The sequence below is a fragment of the Salvia hispanica genome, chromosome 2, assembly GCF_023119035.1.
Source record: "Salvia hispanica cultivar TCC Black 2014 chromosome 2, UniMelb_Shisp_WGS_1.0, whole genome shotgun sequence".
Lineage (NCBI taxonomy): Eukaryota > Viridiplantae > Streptophyta > Magnoliopsida > Lamiales > Lamiaceae > Salvia > Salvia hispanica.
The window spans coordinates 28,821,954-28,842,029 of NC_062966.1; the positions used below are offsets into that span (position 1 = coordinate 28,821,954).

At 34.6% G+C, this 20,076-nt stretch overlaps 2 protein-coding genes and 1 pseudogene across 4 annotated transcripts; 1 reads left to right on the plus strand and 2 right to left on the minus strand.

The window, feature by feature from the left end:
• The first annotated feature begins 1,282 nt into the window (after positions 1–1,282).
• Positions 1,283–3,804, plus strand: LOC125206722 (annotated as a pseudogene).
• A 495-nt stretch (positions 3,805–4,299) lies between these two features.
• LOC125204116 (uncharacterized membrane protein At4g09580-like) lies at positions 4,300–7,189 on the minus strand. The gene is made up of 4 exons (XM_048102675.1): positions 6,463–7,189; positions 5,294–5,564; positions 4,803–4,973; positions 4,300–4,698 (listed from the first exon to the last, which is right to left on the minus strand). The coding sequence occupies exons 1-4, from the start codon at positions 6,801–6,803 to the stop codon at positions 4,570–4,572; spliced, it is 912 nt and encodes a 303-aa protein (XP_047958632.1). The 5' UTR covers positions 6,804–7,189; the 3' UTR covers positions 4,300–4,569.
• A 3,455-nt stretch (positions 7,190–10,644) lies between these two features.
• Positions 10,645–13,709, minus strand: LOC125208020 (NAC domain-containing protein 30-like). Of its 3 annotated transcripts, none has more exons than XM_048107564.1 (4): positions 13,577–13,709; positions 12,436–12,608; positions 12,021–12,292; positions 10,645–11,360 (listed from the first exon to the last, which is right to left on the minus strand). In XM_048107564.1, the coding sequence occupies exons 2-4, from the start codon at positions 12,593–12,595 to the stop codon at positions 10,893–10,895; spliced, it is 900 nt and encodes a 299-aa protein (XP_047963521.1). In that variant the 5' UTR covers positions 12,596–12,608; positions 13,577–13,709; the 3' UTR covers positions 10,645–10,892. The 3 variants fall into 3 exon arrangements, with proteins under 3 accessions (XP_047963521.1, XP_047963518.1, XP_047963519.1); XM_048107561.1 differs by lacking the exon at positions 13,577–13,709 and adding an exon at positions 12,750–12,795; XM_048107562.1 differs by lacking the exon at positions 13,577–13,709 and having other exon boundaries at positions 12,436–12,673.
• Between the last annotated feature and the right edge of the window lie 6,367 nt (positions 13,710–20,076).

A 20,076-nucleotide genomic window follows, 5' to 3' on the forward strand; every position in this document is an offset into this window, starting at 1 on the left:
CGACAATTTACTACTCCCTCCGTCCCCTATTAAAGTCACATTTTTCCATTTCGGTCCGTTCCCAATTAAGAGTCACACTTCATTTTTACCATAAATAGTAAGTAGGTCTCACATTCCACTAACTCAATTCACTCACATTTTATTATAAAACTAATATAAAAAAATGGGTCCCACATTCCACTAACTTTTTCAACTAACGTTTCTTTACATTTTTTAAAACCCGTACCCGGTCAAAGAGTGACTCCTAATAGGGGACGGAGGGAGTATAATACTAATACTCCCTCCGTTCCATATTAATTGAGTCATTTTTTTCATTTTTGAAATTTTCAAAATAATTGAGTCATTTCTATTTTTGACAAAAAGTAAAATCCATATTCCCTTAACTTTTTCTGTCCACTTTTACTAATATAGTCAAACAATTTTTTAAAATTCACATCGATCAAATATGAGTCATAAACAATTTTTTAAAATTCACATCGATCAAATATGAGTCATTTAATTAGAGGAGGGAGTACTATTTTTACAGTAATCTGACGTACTAAGAAAATAATGTGAAAGGCTGATAGACCGTGGACCCAAATACATATCACCATGTCTATTTCACCCATTCTAAAGTAGACTATTGAGCAAAATTAAGTCCATTAAACATGAACACAAGTTTTGGTTTCCGAAAATTGAGTAAACGAATTTTCTATTAAAGGAAGGATGCTAGCAAAAGTATTCTACTACTTGAAGACACCAAAAAACCATGGCAAAATCTTTCATCTCAACTCCCTTCCTTATACTCTACATCCTCTTGACCACCATTCCCTCTTCACATTCAAACAACCACACTGATCTCGAAGCTCTTCTGGCGTTCAAGAATTCCATACACAACGATCCATTGCATGTGCTGAGCTCATGGAACGGAACAACGCATTTCTGCAGATGGAATGGCGTCTAGTGCAGCAAAAGGCATCCAAACAGAGTCGTCTCTCTTTTTCTGTCGTCTCAAGGCCTTGTGGGATCGCTCTCGCCTCACATAGGTAACCTCTCTTTCCTCAGAATCATCGACTTGCAAAACAACACCTTCAGCGGCCCAATCCCTCAGGAGATTGGTCGTCTTAGAAGGCTTCAAGTGATTGAGTTTAGTAATAATTCTTTTGGAGGCGGGATTCCAACAAACCTATCACAATGCACAAATCTTTATTATCTAAATTTTATTGACAATGAGCTCACCGGTGCCATAGTTCCCGAGATAGCTTCTCTTGTCAACCTCCAAGTTTTAGGCTTGAAGAAAAACATGCTTTCAGGGACTATCCCGCCATTCCTAGGAAACCTCACAGATCTATTCCAACTTTCTCTAAAAAAATGCGGCTTGCAAGGAGAGATTCCCGAGTCCCTAGGTCAGCTTCGAAGATTGCAGCGGCTAAATGTGGGTGACAATAATCTAACTGGTACTATACCATTAGGCCTTTATAATGTTTCAAGTATGGAATATTTCATAGTTTCTAACAATCACTTGCAAGGAAACATACATTCTGATATAGGCTCTACACTTCCTAGGTTGAGGTTCCTTTTTTCGCATCACAATCATTTCAGTGGAGCGCTTCCACCTTCTCTATTGAATTGTTCCCTGATTGAATGCATAGAAGTATCTTCGAACAATTTCACTGGCAATATGATCGATTTAACGTTTGGTTGACCAGAACCGTTTGAATGGAGATATAGGTACTATTTTATCATCTCTGACAAACTGCACCAAACTAGAACTGTTGGAGTTGTCTGATAACCATTTCACTGGTTTGTTGCCAGATTCCATTGGCAATCTTTCTAATCACTTGTGGTTCTTAGGACTCCATAATTTTCAGTTAAGTGGAAGCATTCCATCTAGTATAGGAAACCTTGTTGGTCTCAATACTTTATATGCTGATACCAATGGTCTAAAAGGTCCAATTCCTTACTCCATTGGAAAACTTCATAAGTTGCAAGAAATCAATTTCTCTAGAAATAGACTAACAGGTGGGGTGCCATTTTCATTAGGCAACTTGACTTTGTTGAACTATTTATCCTTGGGAAAAAACAATCTTTCTGGGAATATACCTCAAAGTCTTGGCAATTGTACCAACTTGTTATTTTTAGATCTTTCAAATAACAGTCTCAATGGTTCAATACCTCCCGAAATTATGACGCTTTCCTCCATTGCCATTTTACTCGACCTATCTGGCAACGTCTTGACGGGTAGTATTCCATCAGAAGTTGGAACTTTGAGAAATCTTGGGCTCTTGGACTTGTCCGATAATAGGTTGTCTGGAACCATTCCAATTGCCCTGGGCAGCTGTGTGATGCTCTGGGTGCTTTACCTGGATAGAAATTCTCTTCAAGGTAAGGTAACTGATTGTCTGAGGTCTTTGAGAGGTCTAGAATATTTGGATATTTCGCAGAATAATCTTTCGGGGATGATTCCAAGATTTCTAGTCGAGTTTCAATTGTTGTATCTCAACATTTCTTTTAATGAGCTGCAAGGTGAAGTCCCAACTCTTGGAGTTTTCCAGAATGAAAGTGCAATCTCACTTCAAGGAAACCAAGACTTGTGTGGAGGTATTGCAACTCTGAACCTACCTTCTTGTCCATCCTCACTAAAATCCAACAAGAAAAGTTTTGGGAAAATCTTGATCCCAACTATGGTTGGAGCCATATGTCTAGCGCTTGCAGTCTGCTTATGTGTGATCATTATCTACAAGCGACGAACATTGCAAAATATTGGAACTCTAATATTCCAACTGCCAGACATTTTGAGGCTGTCTTATGGAGATCTCTTGAATGCCACAAATGGATTCTCAGAGATGAATCTAGTTAGTGCAGGTGGATTTGGATCTGTGTATAAAGGAACTATCAATGATGATGATGAGCATACAGACGTGGCAGTGAAGGTTCTTAATCTGAACGTAAGAGGAGCATGTAAGAGTTTGGCATCAGAATGCAATGCATTGAGAGGCATACGACACAGAAACTTGCTCAAGATTGTTAGTGTTTGTGACAGCATTGATTTTCAAGGGAATGATTTTTAAGGCATTGGTGTATGAATTTGTGGCCAACGGTAGCCTCGAGAAGTGGCTGCATTCTGAGAATGAAGGGAGGGGAGCTCTCAGTGCTATTCAGAGACTGAATATTGCAATTGATATTGCATTTGCAGTTGAGTACTTGCATTGTGGTACTGACTCCATAGTTATTCATGGAGATTTGAAGCCGAGTAACATTCTCTTGGATCAAGACATGGTCGCCAAAGTTGGTGATTTTGGTTTAGCCAAAATTGTTTCAAGCATTTCTCAGAACTTGTCATCCACAGAAGGAAGCAGTTCATCAGCAATCAAGGGCACTATAGACTACATTGCTCCAGGTTTAGTTCAAACTTCAAACTGTTTAATTGACGTGTTTTTTATATGCATATAGCTAAGTCCGTCGTCCATGTATGTATTTTATTCAGAGTATGGCATGAGCTATGTTGCATCAACTCATGGGGATGTATATAGTTACGGAGTTCTTGTGCTTGAGATGTTCACAAACAGAAGACCAACAAGTGATGCATTCGAAGGGTGCCTAAATCTCCAAGACTTTGTTAGCACAGCCTTGACAGGCCATGTAATGGAAGTAGTGGATCCAATTATGCATCAAGAACTTAATGTGGATGAAAAGTATTGGGATTGCATCGTTTCAATTCTGAGGATTGGAGTGAGATGTTCGAAGGAGCTTCCAAGAGATCGCATGTCGATGGCAGATGTAGTTACTGACTTGAAGAAGATTAGAAATGTGTTTCCAGTTTAAAGAAATGGCAAATTTGTTGCTTCGCAACCAACATTGAAATAGATGTTAGTTTCTATATATGCCAATATTTTCAGTTGCAACTGTTGGGCAGTTTTTCCTTGTTTGTTGTAACGGTAGTTTCTTTATGTTGTGTCCAATTTTTAAATTCTGATTTTATGTCTCATTCATGTATTCTTCAAGATTTGGTTATGATACAAATGGGTATTCATTGAGGTAAATGAGATAAGTAATACTCCCTCCGTCCATCATTAGGAGTCCCATTACTCAATGACACGGGTTTTAAGAAATGTTAAAAAAAGTAGATGGAAAATAGTTAGTGGAATAGGTGTCCCACTTAGTTTTAAATGAAATGTGAGTGGAATGAGTTAGTGGAAGGTGGGACCTTATTACCATTTATGGTAAAAGTGAACCGCGACTCTTATTCGCGGACGGACTAAAATGGAAAAACGGGACTCCTATTCGTGGACGGAGGGAATAGACATGAACACAATAATGTATGAGAATAGTATACCCCCTGAATAATGATGTATGGATCAAACACAAGAATAACTATTCTATAATCTGACATTAGAAATTTGAGTTGAATAAATATATATACATACAGCAACATCATGTGTTGCTTCATGTCTCAATGTAAAATCTCACAATTTCTGCTGTGTTATCTTCTAACAAAAAATGAATAGCCTTCAATACTCACCCAAATGAAGGAATCCTTGTGTTCCCAGGACTCCTCTGTGACGGGAGGAAATACACGACCCGATCCATTCATACACTCGCTTTTCTCTTCCGGAGGGTTGGAAATAATAAAACAGACCCAATAAGGAAGAGCACAGCCAAGGTCTTGTAATCGTATAGATCTTTCACCGACTTTAGATCTCCAAGCGCAAGACCAGCCTAAACAATGAAAACGACGCATGCTTATCTAATCAATTCCAATGGCCATAATAAACTCAGAAAGAGATATGTACTGTATGATTGAGGAAAGTGAAAAGGCTTACACTGACAGTAATATAGGAGGCTGGTATGAGACCGATGACAGTTGCAAGAAAGAAGATATAAAATGGGATATCTACAATTGGTGAAGCCAAATTGATGAAAAGATTGGGCAATGTTGGGGTAACTCTCAGGAAGAGCATGTAGTTGAGCAACTTGTCTCTATGCCTCCCTATCTGATATCAATAAAAGACGAATATCAGCAGCATGTCAAAGTCAAAAGTTCTGGATAGTGGGACTAGCTAACATATCCAGAATCATTGATGCACATACTTAAAAAGTAAGCAAAATCCAAGGTGTCTACATTTAACCTATACATAAGCCATTTTTAACTCACACACACACACATAGTAGACTAACTAGTTTTCTCTGCCGTTCGTCCATTTTAACACGATAGCCAAACAACACAGCACCACACCACATTGATCAAATGAATCGTGGGGATATTACATACAATACTTGCTACTTGAGATTAAAAGGGGAGAGAGAAGCACACCTCTGTCTGAAAGTATCGCAGCTTTTCAGGCCACAACCAGAGAACAATGGGTTTGCCAATTAGTTTAGACAGAAAATAGCAAGACGATGCACCAGCAGTGGCATTAAAGACAACCAAAAATAGGCCTCGGCCAACTCCAAAAAGAGCTCCAGCTAGCAAGGACATGAAAATTGTCCCTGGTATCATAAATGTCTGCATGAATATGTATGTCGAACAGTAACCAAGAATGAACTTTGCTGGGTAGTGTCGGGCATAACTTCCAAGATGATCTCTGGAACACGATATAAATGTCACAATGCTACCATTACAAAAATCCAACCAGAATTGAGTAGAACTAATGATATCTACACAACATAGCTTATGCAAGTTGAGTTTCTTACATTTCTCATTAATGTTAATCTGTTTTTGGCAGGAGATGAACTTGAAATATCATTCTTTAACTTAACATGTTCCGATGTGAAACTCTGAAAAATGATTTAAATCAAAGCTAATCAAAGTGCATTGCCATGATCATAATCTCGAACTCTCAGTGACATATATTGTGTTGCTCTTACATTCTAACTCTATCAAACAATAAACGAAATATCAAGTATGCATTATGCAATTCTTCAAAGCAGAAATAAGAAACGCGTTCCAATGCAAATTGAGCTAAAGCTATCAATCATCGATCTAATTTCCAATGCTAAAAGAGATCAATAAACCCTATATTCTATACATTTTAATCTTAATTTCTCCTTTACTATTCTTGTCACCTTATTCCAAATATGTTGTAGAACTCCAAAAAATGGTTTAAAACAGCACAATCAAGGTGCATTGACATGATCAAACTCGGATTCTTGGCCACTACATTCTGCTAACTATATCTCATCAATAAACCAAATTCCAATTCTGCAAAACAAAATTCTCTTAAAAGCAAATTGAGCAGAGTCTCGGTATTTCGATCACATATAGTCTGTTTCTTTCACTTTTAGCTAACTGTCTAACTCTATCTCATGAATAGACACAGACAATACTGCACAATACAATCCTCAGAATCCAAATCGAAACACATTCAAAAGCAAATTGAGCTAAATCTACCTATCATCGATCAATATTCAGCCTAAAAATATCAATCGAGCAACCAAATTCATGAAATATAACCAATTTAAAACTATAAACCTAGCTCTTACTTGAGCAAGCGAAGATCTGCAAGAGTGCGAGGTAGCTTGAGGATATCGTAATCCGCTGCGGGCATCGTAAGGTAAATAAACAACAAAGCCGACGAAAATGACAGAAATACCCCCAACGCCGCCACGAATTCCCACCTCGAGGGCGGCGATTTCTCCGCCCTGTATTTCTTGTCCGTCGGCGAATCCGCATTCCTCTCCCTGTCCTCATCCAACGCCCTCCCGCTCTCCGCGTACAAGCCCCGCGGCGCCGCCATGGAAATCGAAGGCGCAGACGACGTTGAAAACGACTCGAACAAAGCGTTGGGAGCCGACGAACTGCGCAGGATTTCAGTAGCCTTCATTATGATCAAAACACGAATTCGAAAAATTGCCTTGGGAATCGATCATTCCTGCTGATCCTGCGATTAGCAGATCGAAACCGCCCCCGCACAGAAACGCGCTCAGAAATTGGGGGAGATTCGTTGATGCAATTGGAATTGGGGGAATTTCATCAAATTGAGCTGGAATTGAGGGGCGGATAACGGAATTGCGTGAATGTGTTTATAGATCATCAATATTGAAGCAACAAAAATGAGGGGTTGATATTGTTGATACAAAAAACAAACCCTAGGATCAAAATTGAGAGAGAGGAGTAAACGATTGTTCAATAATTGTTTGAATTTGAAAAAAGAAACGCAAATTTAGGGAGTTGGAGTTGCTGGATCATATCTCCAGCTATTTGAGCTAATCTAATACATGTAGCATATGCCTTTTGGATTCTATTATTCTAATTTATACATGCATTTATAAATAACAAATTTAATATTAATATGGTACTATTTTATTTGCTTTATTATAAATGTGCTTTTATATGACTGTTGACTATTGACATAAAATTATGTAGTGTAGATAAACCATGATAATTGGTTCAAATCGGAAGGGATCAGCTAAGTCATTTTATCAAACATTTGTTGCTATACCAATACTAAATTGACACGTGTACAATCTTTAAAAAATAAAAAATAAATTAATTCTTGCGTGGCATCTCTTCCTCGGTCACTCACGCTTAATTCAACTTTTATTTCATCTTCCCTTGCAACTCTACGCATCTTCCTCACAAATCTCTTGCTAAATTCAACTTCATTTTGACATCTTCCCCACAAATCTCTCTAAACCCGGCGGTGCACCTGCGGCGGGGAGGGAAGTTGCAGTCCAAGCGTCAACTTCTAGAGAGCAGACCAAAACTTAGGGGTTGTGATAGATCGGGGATCGGAGGAAGTCGTCGTTGGTGGAGGCGAGGAGGGCGAGCCTCTCCGGTGATGACGGAGGATTCCACGGGGATTCTCGGTGTGATGAAGGGTGCCGGAGGAAAAATCTGAGCAACCAATCCAGGCGGGCGGTGGGGCGAGCTACTGCTATTTGGTGGAGATCGAATCGGCGAGACGAATTGTAGGTGATTCGAGAGGTGGTGGTGGACTGGAGGAGGTTATCGGCGGGGAGAAGTAGGGGAGAACGTAGTTTGGAAGGGGGGCGAGAGAGAGGCAGACGTGGTGGTGCTTTGGCTTTTTACCGGCGGCAATATGATGTTCAAAAGGTGGAGAGTTGTGGGGAAGTTGAAATGAATGTTGAATTCAGCTAAGTGTATGAGAGGAGGAAGAGAAGAATTCAGCGCAATAGTGTGAGAGGAGGAAGAGATTATTTTTTTAAAGATTGTACACATGTCAATTTAATATTGGTGTAGCAGCAAATGTTTGATAAAATGGCTTAGCTGATCCCTTCCGGGTTCCAATGATATCCACGTTTTGTATCTCGAATCATGCAATTTTATGACCTAAATTCGTAAAAATAGTTTAGTTTATCAATAATTATTGAAAAAAATAATAATATTTTCTAGTTCAGAATTAATAATTTTATTTTACTATTTTTGATATTCTACAAATTTAGTCCTTTTCTACTCCATTATTGATGAATTCGGATACTTCTTTACTCCATCCGTCCCCGATTAAGAGTTACATTTTTTTCATTTCGGTTCATCCCCAATTAAGAATCACACTTTATTTTTACCATAAATAGTAAGTAGGTCTCACATTCCACTAACTCAATTCACTCACATTTTATTATAAAACCAATATAGAAAAATGGGTTACACATTTCACTAACTTTTTCAATTCCTAACTTTTTTTTACATTTCTTAAAACTCGTGCCCGGTTAAAGTGTGACTTTTAATCGGGGACGGAGGGAGTATATTTTATCACTTTTGTACTCCTTCCGTCCACCATTAAATATCTCATATTCGATCGGTGCTGGTTTTAAAAAATTATTTGACTTTATAAGTAAAGTGGGAAAAAAAAATTAAGTGGAATGTGGAGCCTATTTTTATATATTAATTCTATAATAAGCTGTTAGTGGGATGTAGGGTCCATTTACCAAATATGATAAAAGTGATATAGTACATTAAATAGCGAAGTGATGAAAAAGGAAAAATTGGACAATTAATAGCGGACGAGGGAGTATTAATAGATAATTTAAAATTTAGTAAAGGACTGTAAAATTAACGTGGAAAAAATTTAATTTGACCCGTATGATTTTTACCCTTGGGCTAGATTGCCCAGCCCGCGTTGGCCCGACCCAGCCCAATTCATTTTCTACTGTAAATGAAAGAAAAACTTTACAGTTTTTTTGGTAGGTAAGATTGTGAAGTTCATAATTTCTTTTAAATGCATATAATCACTAATTTGGTTGATGTTACTTCATCAATTTTGATAGCTAAGAGAAATATATCTCGATATATTGCTATAAAATAAAGTGCACACTTCTCTTACATTTTTTCTCATTTAACATTTACTTTAGTAGAGCTGTGTGAGGAATACAATCAAGCGAAATTAAAATACAATCAAGCGAAATTAAAATACAATCAAGCCAAATTAAATTCTCGTATTTAATATGAACAAGCTATAGCTAATTAAAGTTGTACAAATAATTTCAAGAGCGACCAATTAATTGCCTTAAAAACGGTACAAAATTTAATTTATAATGAGTTTTGCAAGTGTGTATAAATATGCATGAAATAAAAATATTGTATAATATGAGCTTTTGGATTAAAAACGATACAAAATTTAACTTATAAAAATAGTTATTAATACTATAGCACATATTTATTCATGTTTATCTTTGTTTCCCTTTAAATATACTTTTAGCAGATTTTATTTAAATTTAATCTAATTTACTAAATAAGATTAGGAGTCGTCTATAATAAAACAAGTGTGAGACCTCATTCCTTTCTAGGTTAGGGAGTTGTTCCTTTCATTTTTTTTTTTCAATTTATGGTCTTCCTTTTATTTTCCCTCCATAGCTATCTCATTAATATTTCTCTCAAGCAATTCACCAAATAAACTCAGCAAGATATATCATATATAGATCATCACAGCCATCACTGCAAAGCTGGTCTCTCAAAGCTAGCCACCAGTAAACCTATAATGTTGTTAGAAATATCCATTTCACTAAGTATTCCCCATCTTCATCTCTAACATGCAACATCTATGACAGCAGTCGTCGCCCTCGCCCCGTTGAAGGCCACCCCTGGCAAGTCTACAGGCACGGAGATCATCCCATTTGTGATCACCAGTATCATGGGCTACTCAACTATTTATCTATTAGTTTAAGATAATACCCATGGATTTCAATCATGGTATACGAACAGATCCCCGATTATAGGTTGAAACTTTAATCGGGACATATTGTCCCCAGATATGTAGAAAGGCTTTGAAGAAGGATCAATTTGTTGAAACAATAAATTTTTTTAAGGATATATTACTAGTAATTTTTAAAAATATGGGGCACAATATCTCTTTATTAATAAAATCATTTATTTTTAAGGATATAATTTTTTAAGATATGGGGCATAATATTATCTCTTTATTAATAAAACCATTTGTTAAGGATGTACTTAATTTTTTCTTGTTTTATGCTTGTTGATTTCTCTATGTTATATGATACTGAAAATGACCAGATGATCATCAAAAAACAAAAAGAAAACAGTATTCGTAATAAAAAAAATATTCTTGATAAATTAAATTCACATATGAACATGCATATCATAGACTCATAGTTAATTCCAATATTACATAGTTCAAAAAAAGGTACGAAAAGAAGACCAACAAAAACCATGAAAAAAAGATGCACTAATTTTTCACTATGAGGCAATCAATAACAACACATATATAATATTTATATATAATAAAATTCACAATTGCTTACAAACAAAAAAGCAGTCAAGAATCATCAAAATCAACAATAATCAGCCTACGTCGCAAGATCAAAGGCAGAGCTACCTTCGATCAAATTTCCCAACGAAAGTCTTGTTATTTTTTACAACTTCCTCCCTTTCCCTTTCCCTTTCCCTTTCCCTTTCCCTTCCCTCTAAATAAAAACCTAAATAAAATTGCAACCATCTATAAGTCAGGAAAGCATTCAAGTACATGGCTCAAATGGCTTTGATCATCCAGCTCATCACCGTGTGGGACCAACGGCGCCATGTTGGCATAGTCAAACGACGCCGTTCCCATCATTTGATGCTTGTAATCGAAGCTGCTGAAATGGCTTCCAAAGCCGCTCTTGATGTCCTCGTGAGCCTCCTCGTTGGCGAAGCTCGTGGACATGGAGGGGCTGTCGAGCTTTGGTATCTCCACGATCTGGCCGAGAGATTCGGCCGAGAAAGGTGGCTGGTGGTGGAGGTTTAGGTTCGGGTCGAAATTAGGTATGTTAGGATATGATGGAGGTCTGTAGCAATAGTTGTTGTTGTTGTTGTTACTGCTGCTGGCGTTGCTCATGTTTGATCTCATGTAGCTCCAAGCGTCATAGCCTTGCTTGTGGCTCGGGTTTGGCTTCTTGAATGCGCGACAGACGACCCATCCCTCTTCCTGTAAAACGAGATACGATATTTAACATTAAAATGATGCACGAATTGAATTCTCTATTTTAGGGTTTATATGTTCGCTAGAATATGTAGAGAAAACGATGCTCCCTCTATCACAGTAAAATGAAACGTTTTACCTTTTTGGGTTGTCCCATTAAAAATGAAACGTTTCCTAAAATGAAAATAATATCATCTCTTTTACTTTATTCTCTCCTCATTAATTTACAAAACAATACTGTATAAAATCTCGTGCCGAAAAGCAAACGTTCCATTAGGGATGGATGAAGTAATAAATAGATTTTTTTTCATTAGCGTTGCAAAGACGCGAGGTGTAACATTAAAATGTAGCAAAAGTAGAGAATGTGAAAATAATAAAGAGAAATTGAGTTTTTTTGTGCCATTAGTTTTTGAACCTTAGAAAGTGCTCCAAGAAAGAAAGAATGGGAGACTTGAAATCATTACACACCAAAAGAAAGTGGCTCTTCACATGAAATTCAAGTAACATCGCATGCCACTATATTCAAAAGGACCATTTTCAAACTAAAGAAAGTTAAAAAACTACCAAATTCTGAAATTGATCCTATTATATAGGATTAAGTACATGTTTATGAACCCAACTGTAGATAATTTTTAAAATGATTTGATTACAAGAAGTTTTAATTACCTGAGGAGGTCCGTGCTCGGAGGTTTGAAGGCGATACTCGTGCATGATCCAATCCGTTTTCCGGCCATTTGGCGCGCGCCCTTTGTAGAACACAAGCGTCTTCCTCATGCCGATGATCTTGTCCTTAGACAGCACCGCCTTATCCCTTCCAGTCGCCTTCCAGAATCCAGCTGTCGTAGCCCTATTGGTCCGTGTCCCAGTCGGATACTTCCTATCCTTATGGCTGAAGAAGTACCACTCATTTTGCTCTTCATATCCAAATTTGCACCTATCTATTAATCACACACAATAACATCATGTAATGAGGCAATGACAATATATTTATATATAATTTGGAAATCTTTTTTTTTTCTTAGGTATAAAACTGCGCCACAGTGGACTCGAACTTGAAATTAAAATTAAAATTGTTACTTACCATGAATGTCCCATGGCTCAATATTATAGAGATCGACCTCGATGATAACATCAAGGTCGATTTTAAGGTCATCAATCTTCCTCTTGAGGTAGTAGCCAACGAGTTCTTCCTCGGTGGGGTGGAATCGGAAGCCGGGAGGGACGCAAGACTCCATGTCCATCTTCTTCTTCGATCTAGAGAGAGAGAGAGAGATGTTTTTAGATAAGTGTTTGAAGAGTTTCCATTGATTTAGAGATCATGAAAAGCACTAGAATGGTGTGGGGGCGATATATTTGTCAATGTGTGCAAAGGCACTTTAGTGAAATTCACACAACTCTTTGATCCAAGAAATGAAATGATTCATTGCATATCCATTCGTGAGCCAAATGGAATGATGGTCCCAGCAATGTTTGATAACATGTGTTGACACAGTGGTTTATGAGGGAAATTTGGGGGTGGGGGTGGGTGGTGGGGTGGGGTAACCCCACCCCCACCTATCTAGTAACATAGGCCAATCACTTAGTTGCATGTATAGTGATTAAGAGAAAGTATATTGAACACAAAAGTATAGATAGTATTGGCCGAAAACATTGACTTTTAGAGAGAGAAAGGAGAGAGAGAGAGACATGAGCATGTTGTTTTCTTTGAGTACATTCCACTCCATGCTTCCTGGTGTAGAAGGTGTTTTCAGTACCCACCCCCCCTCCCCCTATACTCTTTGTTAAATAATTTATGACCTTATACATATAATTAGTAAGCTAGCATATAGTATATGTTTTTTTATGATAATATACTATATTTTCTCCGTTTCACTCTACCCGGGATTTCTTTTGGGCACTGAGATTAAGAAATGTGTATTTACTGAGTGAAGAGAGAATAAATTGACAAATAAAAAGAGAATAAAGTAAAAATAAAAAGAGAATAAAGTAAAAATGAGTGTGACTCAACTATTGTAAAACAAAAGTAGGAGTATTTTCTATGTTTTCTTCAAACACAAATATTGAAGATAAGTATATGCAGAACTTAATCTAAAGAACCCTAATTAAGATGAAATTGTCACATTGATCATATAGTGTGTTTTTTCCCTTTTCTCGAAACGAGCAAGCAATTTGCTCGTTTCGAGCAAAGCTACGAGCACGAGAAAGAAAATTGTATTACTAACCAGGAAGCTTGGGTCTTGAGATCGTTCCGTTCTTGAGAGAGGGAGGGAAACTAAGAGAGAGAGTGGTCTGTCGATATATATTGGTGTATATATAGAGAGAGAAGGTGATGAGTATGCAATGCTAATGAATGATAACAAGTTATCAAATGTAGGTTAATTTGGTGGGGAGAGTGATATGTATGCATATTTATATGATCAGAAATTCATGAGGAGAAGCAAAACCGCACTAACACATTAGTACTAATATTTAAATTTACTTAATACATTACCTCAAAAAAACAAAATATTTATAGATAGAGAGATGTAAAAATAGTTATTGATTGCGCGTGGGGTGGCTGATATTGGCTCAAAGGTTTGTTTGGACGGCGTGACAACAAGAATTCACGCCGCCACCACCACCCCACCACCCGCCGGACCCCACCACCCCACGGTTTATTTTCTTCATTAACAGATGCTTTCAATATCCTATCACAATCCCAAGACAATTATACTTAATTAACCACTAAATATTTGCTATAAATTATTATGGTATAATTGTCACTAAAATTTTGAATTTTGGATTAAATTTCGTTTGTCATAAAATAGTTTTACTAAATTTGAATGAGAATTTATTAAAGTTTCAAATTTTCTAATATTTTCAGTGATAAACAACTATACAGTGAAATCGAAGCTGAGCCAAAAATGTCAATATGGACGAAATGTTCGACAAACTAAATTAAACGATATTGTGGCGTGTGCATTTGGCACCAGAATTTGTACATCTAGGGCACTTAATTACATGTTTGAACCGCCCATCTGATTTTTACACGTCGACAACTCATTCATTATGTCATCAATATTAACACATGTAAGAGTTACCTCAACTTCGATTTAACTAACTAAATCTACGTATCTAGTGCACCGGAACTGGAACTGGAACTCGAATTTGGGCACCTACACACATCAAACTGATACTTGGATATGTGCATTTGATGTAAACACAATTTTTAACATGCTGACAACTCTTTCATAGTCCCTCCATCCAATCCACATGCTCCGTTTTATCTCAAGCTACTTGCATCATTTCATTTTTATTGGCGAAAACGTTATTTTCCTCTCATATTTTATTTTTTCTTTTACTTCTCTTACCTCCTACTTTATTTAAATATTAATTTTCTTAAACCACTACATGCCTAAAATACATGCATCAACTAAAATGGAACAAAAGGAGTATTAATTATCCACATCGTTAATATTGATACTTGTAAAAGTAACTTGATTATTGATTTACCTTGAAATCTTTAATATAGAAAAATCAACATAATAAAACAAATCATATGCAAAATTATTCACAAACATTTTTTTTGGTACAGCAATGTTATGTCTGTTTGGTGCGCCGCCCTTGGACATTTGGCACTAATGGATGCCTGACACGTGGATAGGGCAGAGCTGTCTACTTTGGGAAGGTCATCATTTCTATGGGGTTTGAGCATATGTTCTTATAGGGGATGAGTCTGAGGAAAGATAACTGCGTATATAGAAACCTTTTTTATCTACATTTTTCTTCTATTTTCTTTTGAATTTACTCTAATTTCTTATGTTATTTCATAATACTTGTATAGGATTACATTCATAATGAATGTTATGAGTTATGACTATGCAGAAAAATAGATTGCAAAAACAAATGGCGTAGTATTGTTTTTGCAAAGGTTTTAACTATGGAAGTTAATAATTTGCTCTCTAATAAGCCGTGGACGGAAATAATATCGTTGCTAATAAGTTTGGTGGAAGAAAACTGTCGAAAATCTGGTGTAGAGGCCTTCGGGGAACAATGTATTGAAAAATAATCACCATCCACCGATTAAAGATTGGATAGTACGTAGATTTAGATGCTACTTCTCCTTTGTATTTTATGATGCTTGTTGTGTTTGTTCTTTTGACAGACTTCTAGCTCGCTAGCAATCTGATTTGAGCATTTTCTTATTTAAAAAAAAAGGATTGAATCGATATTTTTATTTTTATTTTTAATTTTTTTAGTAGGAACTAAATTAGAGAAATTTGAATTCTTCACTTACCCTTGTATTTCAAGAATGTGTAAGATCAAAACTTTATCAATTTTATTATGTAAAATGTCAAGTAATTTATGGTTTGGTATAAATAGAGTTCCATCTGTTCTAGATGAGTTCTTTTCATCTTTTGTGATTAGAATAGAAAGATCCCAAATCATTCTTAAATTCTTTTAAGAAAAAAACAAAAGAGAAAAGTAAGTTTTGTACATATATTCTTAGTCCAACCAGACAATATAAAGCCAAAAATACATTTTGGGTTTCAACATTTATACATAATTTTCATCAGGTTGGACTTTTGGTCCCAAACTTCAAGAACTTTCATATCATCATAAGATAGAAAGAAAATGTATAAAATTTGCACTTTTTTGCGTAAGGGAGTACTTTTCGATTATAAAAATGAATTGTCCGATTTTTTTAATTGAACTTTGAGTATTTTGCAAGAGTAGAGCTAAAAAGGAATAATATTTAAATCCATCCTGTCAGTAGAAATTAATTGAAAATTTTGGACCATACACGAAAGACTAGAGACAAAAAGAACATCAATTTAAATATTATCTTAGCTAAACCCCATCCACAACTTTTTTCTCAGGGAAGTAATATTTTAGTAGCCTTACGTTTCTTGTACATCTTTTGATTTGTCACAACACCTAATCAATCGAATATAGTAATGTGCTTGCTTATATATGTAGATGCTTTTTTGGGGTTGAATCCCTTGTTCTAATACTATTTTTTACATTAATAAAATTTAATACAATTATGCCACGTTAATATTTACATTATTTTAATAAAACTTAATACAACCAATTCTAACTATTAATGAAAAAATTAAACTCAAAACCAATGCCTCGACTCTCGAGGGTATTTAGATTAAAAATAAAATTAATGAAATTTATTTATAAATTAACTCAATAAATTATTTTTCATGTATTACAACAAAAAAATTGTGTGAAGGACATCTTTTAATGCATTTAATTAAAAACATTTATTTGTGTTTTCAAATAATCACCAATGCTTCAAAAAGTGTCTTTATTGATGACGTGTCAACTAAAATTAGAAGATGATAATGGAAGCGTCCTAAAAAACAAAAAACTAAGTTAATTTGTCCTTACTTTAGAAAGGATTTCTTTTACATCCTAAATGTTTGTTATTTTTAAAATTTTCTAACACAAGTAATTGCATATTGATTTTTATGTTTTTAAAAATTAAGTTTTTGTAGTGATAGCAAGAATTGGCAGCCGTTCCTACCTTCAGCATGCACCAGGTAAATCTTCGCACTTATTCAATAACTTGCAAACCACATAAAAGATGTAAATAAAATTTGAAAAAAAAACACTAATGTGACGAACCCATAGATTAGACAAAGAATATTTCTTTGATAATGAATATCTAGTATGACATTAATACAATATTATTCCAACATATATTTAATTAAATCGAAACCTTTAATGAAGAGTACTAGTACTAGTTTTTTAAGGGAGTTAATGGAATAGTAAGAGATTGCATTAGTAGATATGACTTCACAAATTCAACTTTGATCATGAATATCTAGTAGGACATTGGTAAAAAATTTCAACAAGTTGGTAATATATAGTTGAGTGTATAACTACACAAATTCTACTTGAAGTATGGACCTTCTCATATATGAACTTAAGCTATACTTAATGTTCGTCAGAACACTATTAAGATTATGTCATAGTATTTCAGAAGTGATCTAATTAATATGCTTAAAATTGCATAAATTTATACCCCTAATATATAAAGGAAAAATGTAACGCGCGTGGAGAAGCACTTTGCGGCTCCTTATATGACAAGGTTGAAGGATTGGAGACATAAAATCCAATGAGGGCTCTGATTATTGATTAGGGCTACATTGGTAATTCTTAACACAAAATATTGGACACAATTGGTGTAATATGTTATGATAATATGGACTATGATAATGGTCAATGATTCAATATTGTTGAACGTCTAAATTAGGAAGAGACCAATTAAGTACTACTACTCTATTCATCTCAAGTTATTTGAGATGATTTTTTTTACACTGAATTTAAGAATACTCTCTCCATTCCTCGGCGGTGGGGGTGTTTCAATTTGACATGCAATTTAACAAAAATTATGTTAAATGGATTATGTAATAAAGTAGGAAATAAAAAAAAATATAAAGATGTAGAAAAAATAATTAAAGTAAGTGAAAAAAAATGTGTTGATTTTTAATAAAAAAAAAAAAAGAAATATTCTACTGCTATGGAACATACCAACATACCAAATTGGCAAAATGACCCTATGACTATGGACGGAGGGAGTAGTATTTAGTGGATTGGAGTTTAAAGAGTTGATTTTTGCTTAAAAAGATGAAATTATTCATTTAATTTAGACAATTTAAAAAAAATATATGAATCAATTATTTTGGAACGGAAATAGAATAGAGATCAATTGATCTTTGTATATATCTATGATTATTACAAAAAATATTTATATATAAATCAACAGTGTTATAAAAAGTTAATTTGTTGTACATATAAACAAGTAATACAATGTTCACATTTTATAATTAAGGTTATTTTATTTACTACATCGCACCAAGTATTTAAAAAATCATATACTCCATAACCATGTGTTGTGAAAATAATAATAAAAAATTACAAAAGGATTTCATGATTGAAATGATTCACGCTACATATTGATATAGAAAGAGTATTTTTCATAATTATCACGAGTAATTGGGGCCGATTCCTCAAGGTTAATTATGTCACACTAATTGTCAAAATGACAATGTAGATATTTTCTTCCTTTTTGTTTTATTTTATTATTTGGCCAAAGTTTGTTGATGTGGAGTTTTGAGATGGTCGGAAAGTTGCTTTTTCTTTAATAATATCTATACTTATGTGGGGAAATTTAAGCTACCACTAACAACATCGATAAATCTAAGAATCTGTACGGATCTATCCATTCTATTACAAATAAATATTGGTGGAAATTGTTTGTTTTATGTAGTTGGACATTATGTAGTTTGGATCGGTAATCAAATTTTACAAATCTTCACAACTCCTAAGTGGATTGATTCGTAAGCTATTTTGGAATACTTCAAGTCCCGAGTGAAAATAAGATGCTATAACATGAGGTCGATTACCAAAATAATTAAAATAAATGAGACATTTAATAATGGAACCTCTAAAAATGAAAAAGTAAGATATATAATTAAAAATTAAGCAAAATGAAAATAAATGAAAATAAAACGTTAGTCTAATGTCAGTTACAACATTTATATTAAAATGTGAGTATGCAAATTTAGTGGAGCCAGTGTATTTTTCAAAATAAAAAAAGTAAATAAAACTTTTAATTGTGAATGTATCGAAATGACAAAATGAGAAATGTTATCTCATTTTATCGTATGCAGTTGGAGCAATATTTTAAAAATTGACATGCTAACGGTTGTTTCATTGTATTATTCTTGAACTTAATGAACTCATAATTCACTTAATCCATACAAAAAATAATCATCATTTGTACTTAAAATTACAATTTGATAATTCACTAATATTCACTAAAAAAATATTTAGTTGTGGACCTATACCATGACTCCAACAGATGAATGCTTTCCCAATCTGAGAAAATGATATCAAATCTTGAGTAAGCTACCGACCTCTCCTTTTCATATCACTAGATTTGATTAGTTAAATTAATTAATTGAGATGGATTAGATATATTATCATTCCATTTGGAATACGACATTTTAACAATAAAAGAAACCAATTCTGAATACCTGTAATTATTGCTTTGCAAGACAAAGAATTAAAAAATGCATAAATTACACTCACAAACACCAACATAATTTCATGCGTGTCGATGGAAGATTCATCGGATCTAGGGCAATTAAATTATTAAAGCATGAGCGATATAGAGTCTCAAACCTAGCTTTAAAAAAAAGTTCCTAACAAAATGTTGGAATACTAGAATTTTACTTTTTTTTGGATTGTGCTTATTTTTATTTATTTTGCCCATAAAACTTTAAAATGTGATGGAGAATAACTAGAAACTGATTCTAAAATTTTTCATACTCCCTCCGTCTAAAAAAAATTGGTCCATTGTTAACATTACAAGTTTCACGGAGAAATTGGTAAAGTAGGAGAAAAAAGAAGAAAAAATTGGATAAAGTATAAATTAAAAGAGATATTAATAAATGTAAAGAGATTTTAATATGAAAAAATGGTTGTATTTTTATTAAAATATAGTAGTAGGAAATATCCTCTTTTGGTCTCTATAGTTTTATTCTTTAGTTTTCTATAAAGTGTAGTACTCCTTCCGTTCCAACTAAGTTGAGTCAAAATTTTTAGACATGGATATTAAGATATTATGTTGAAAAGTAGGAGAGATGAATAAAGAAGGAGAGCTAAAGGGAGAGTGAAGTAGGTTATAGAATAAAGTAAGAGTGATTGGATGAAATAACTCAAT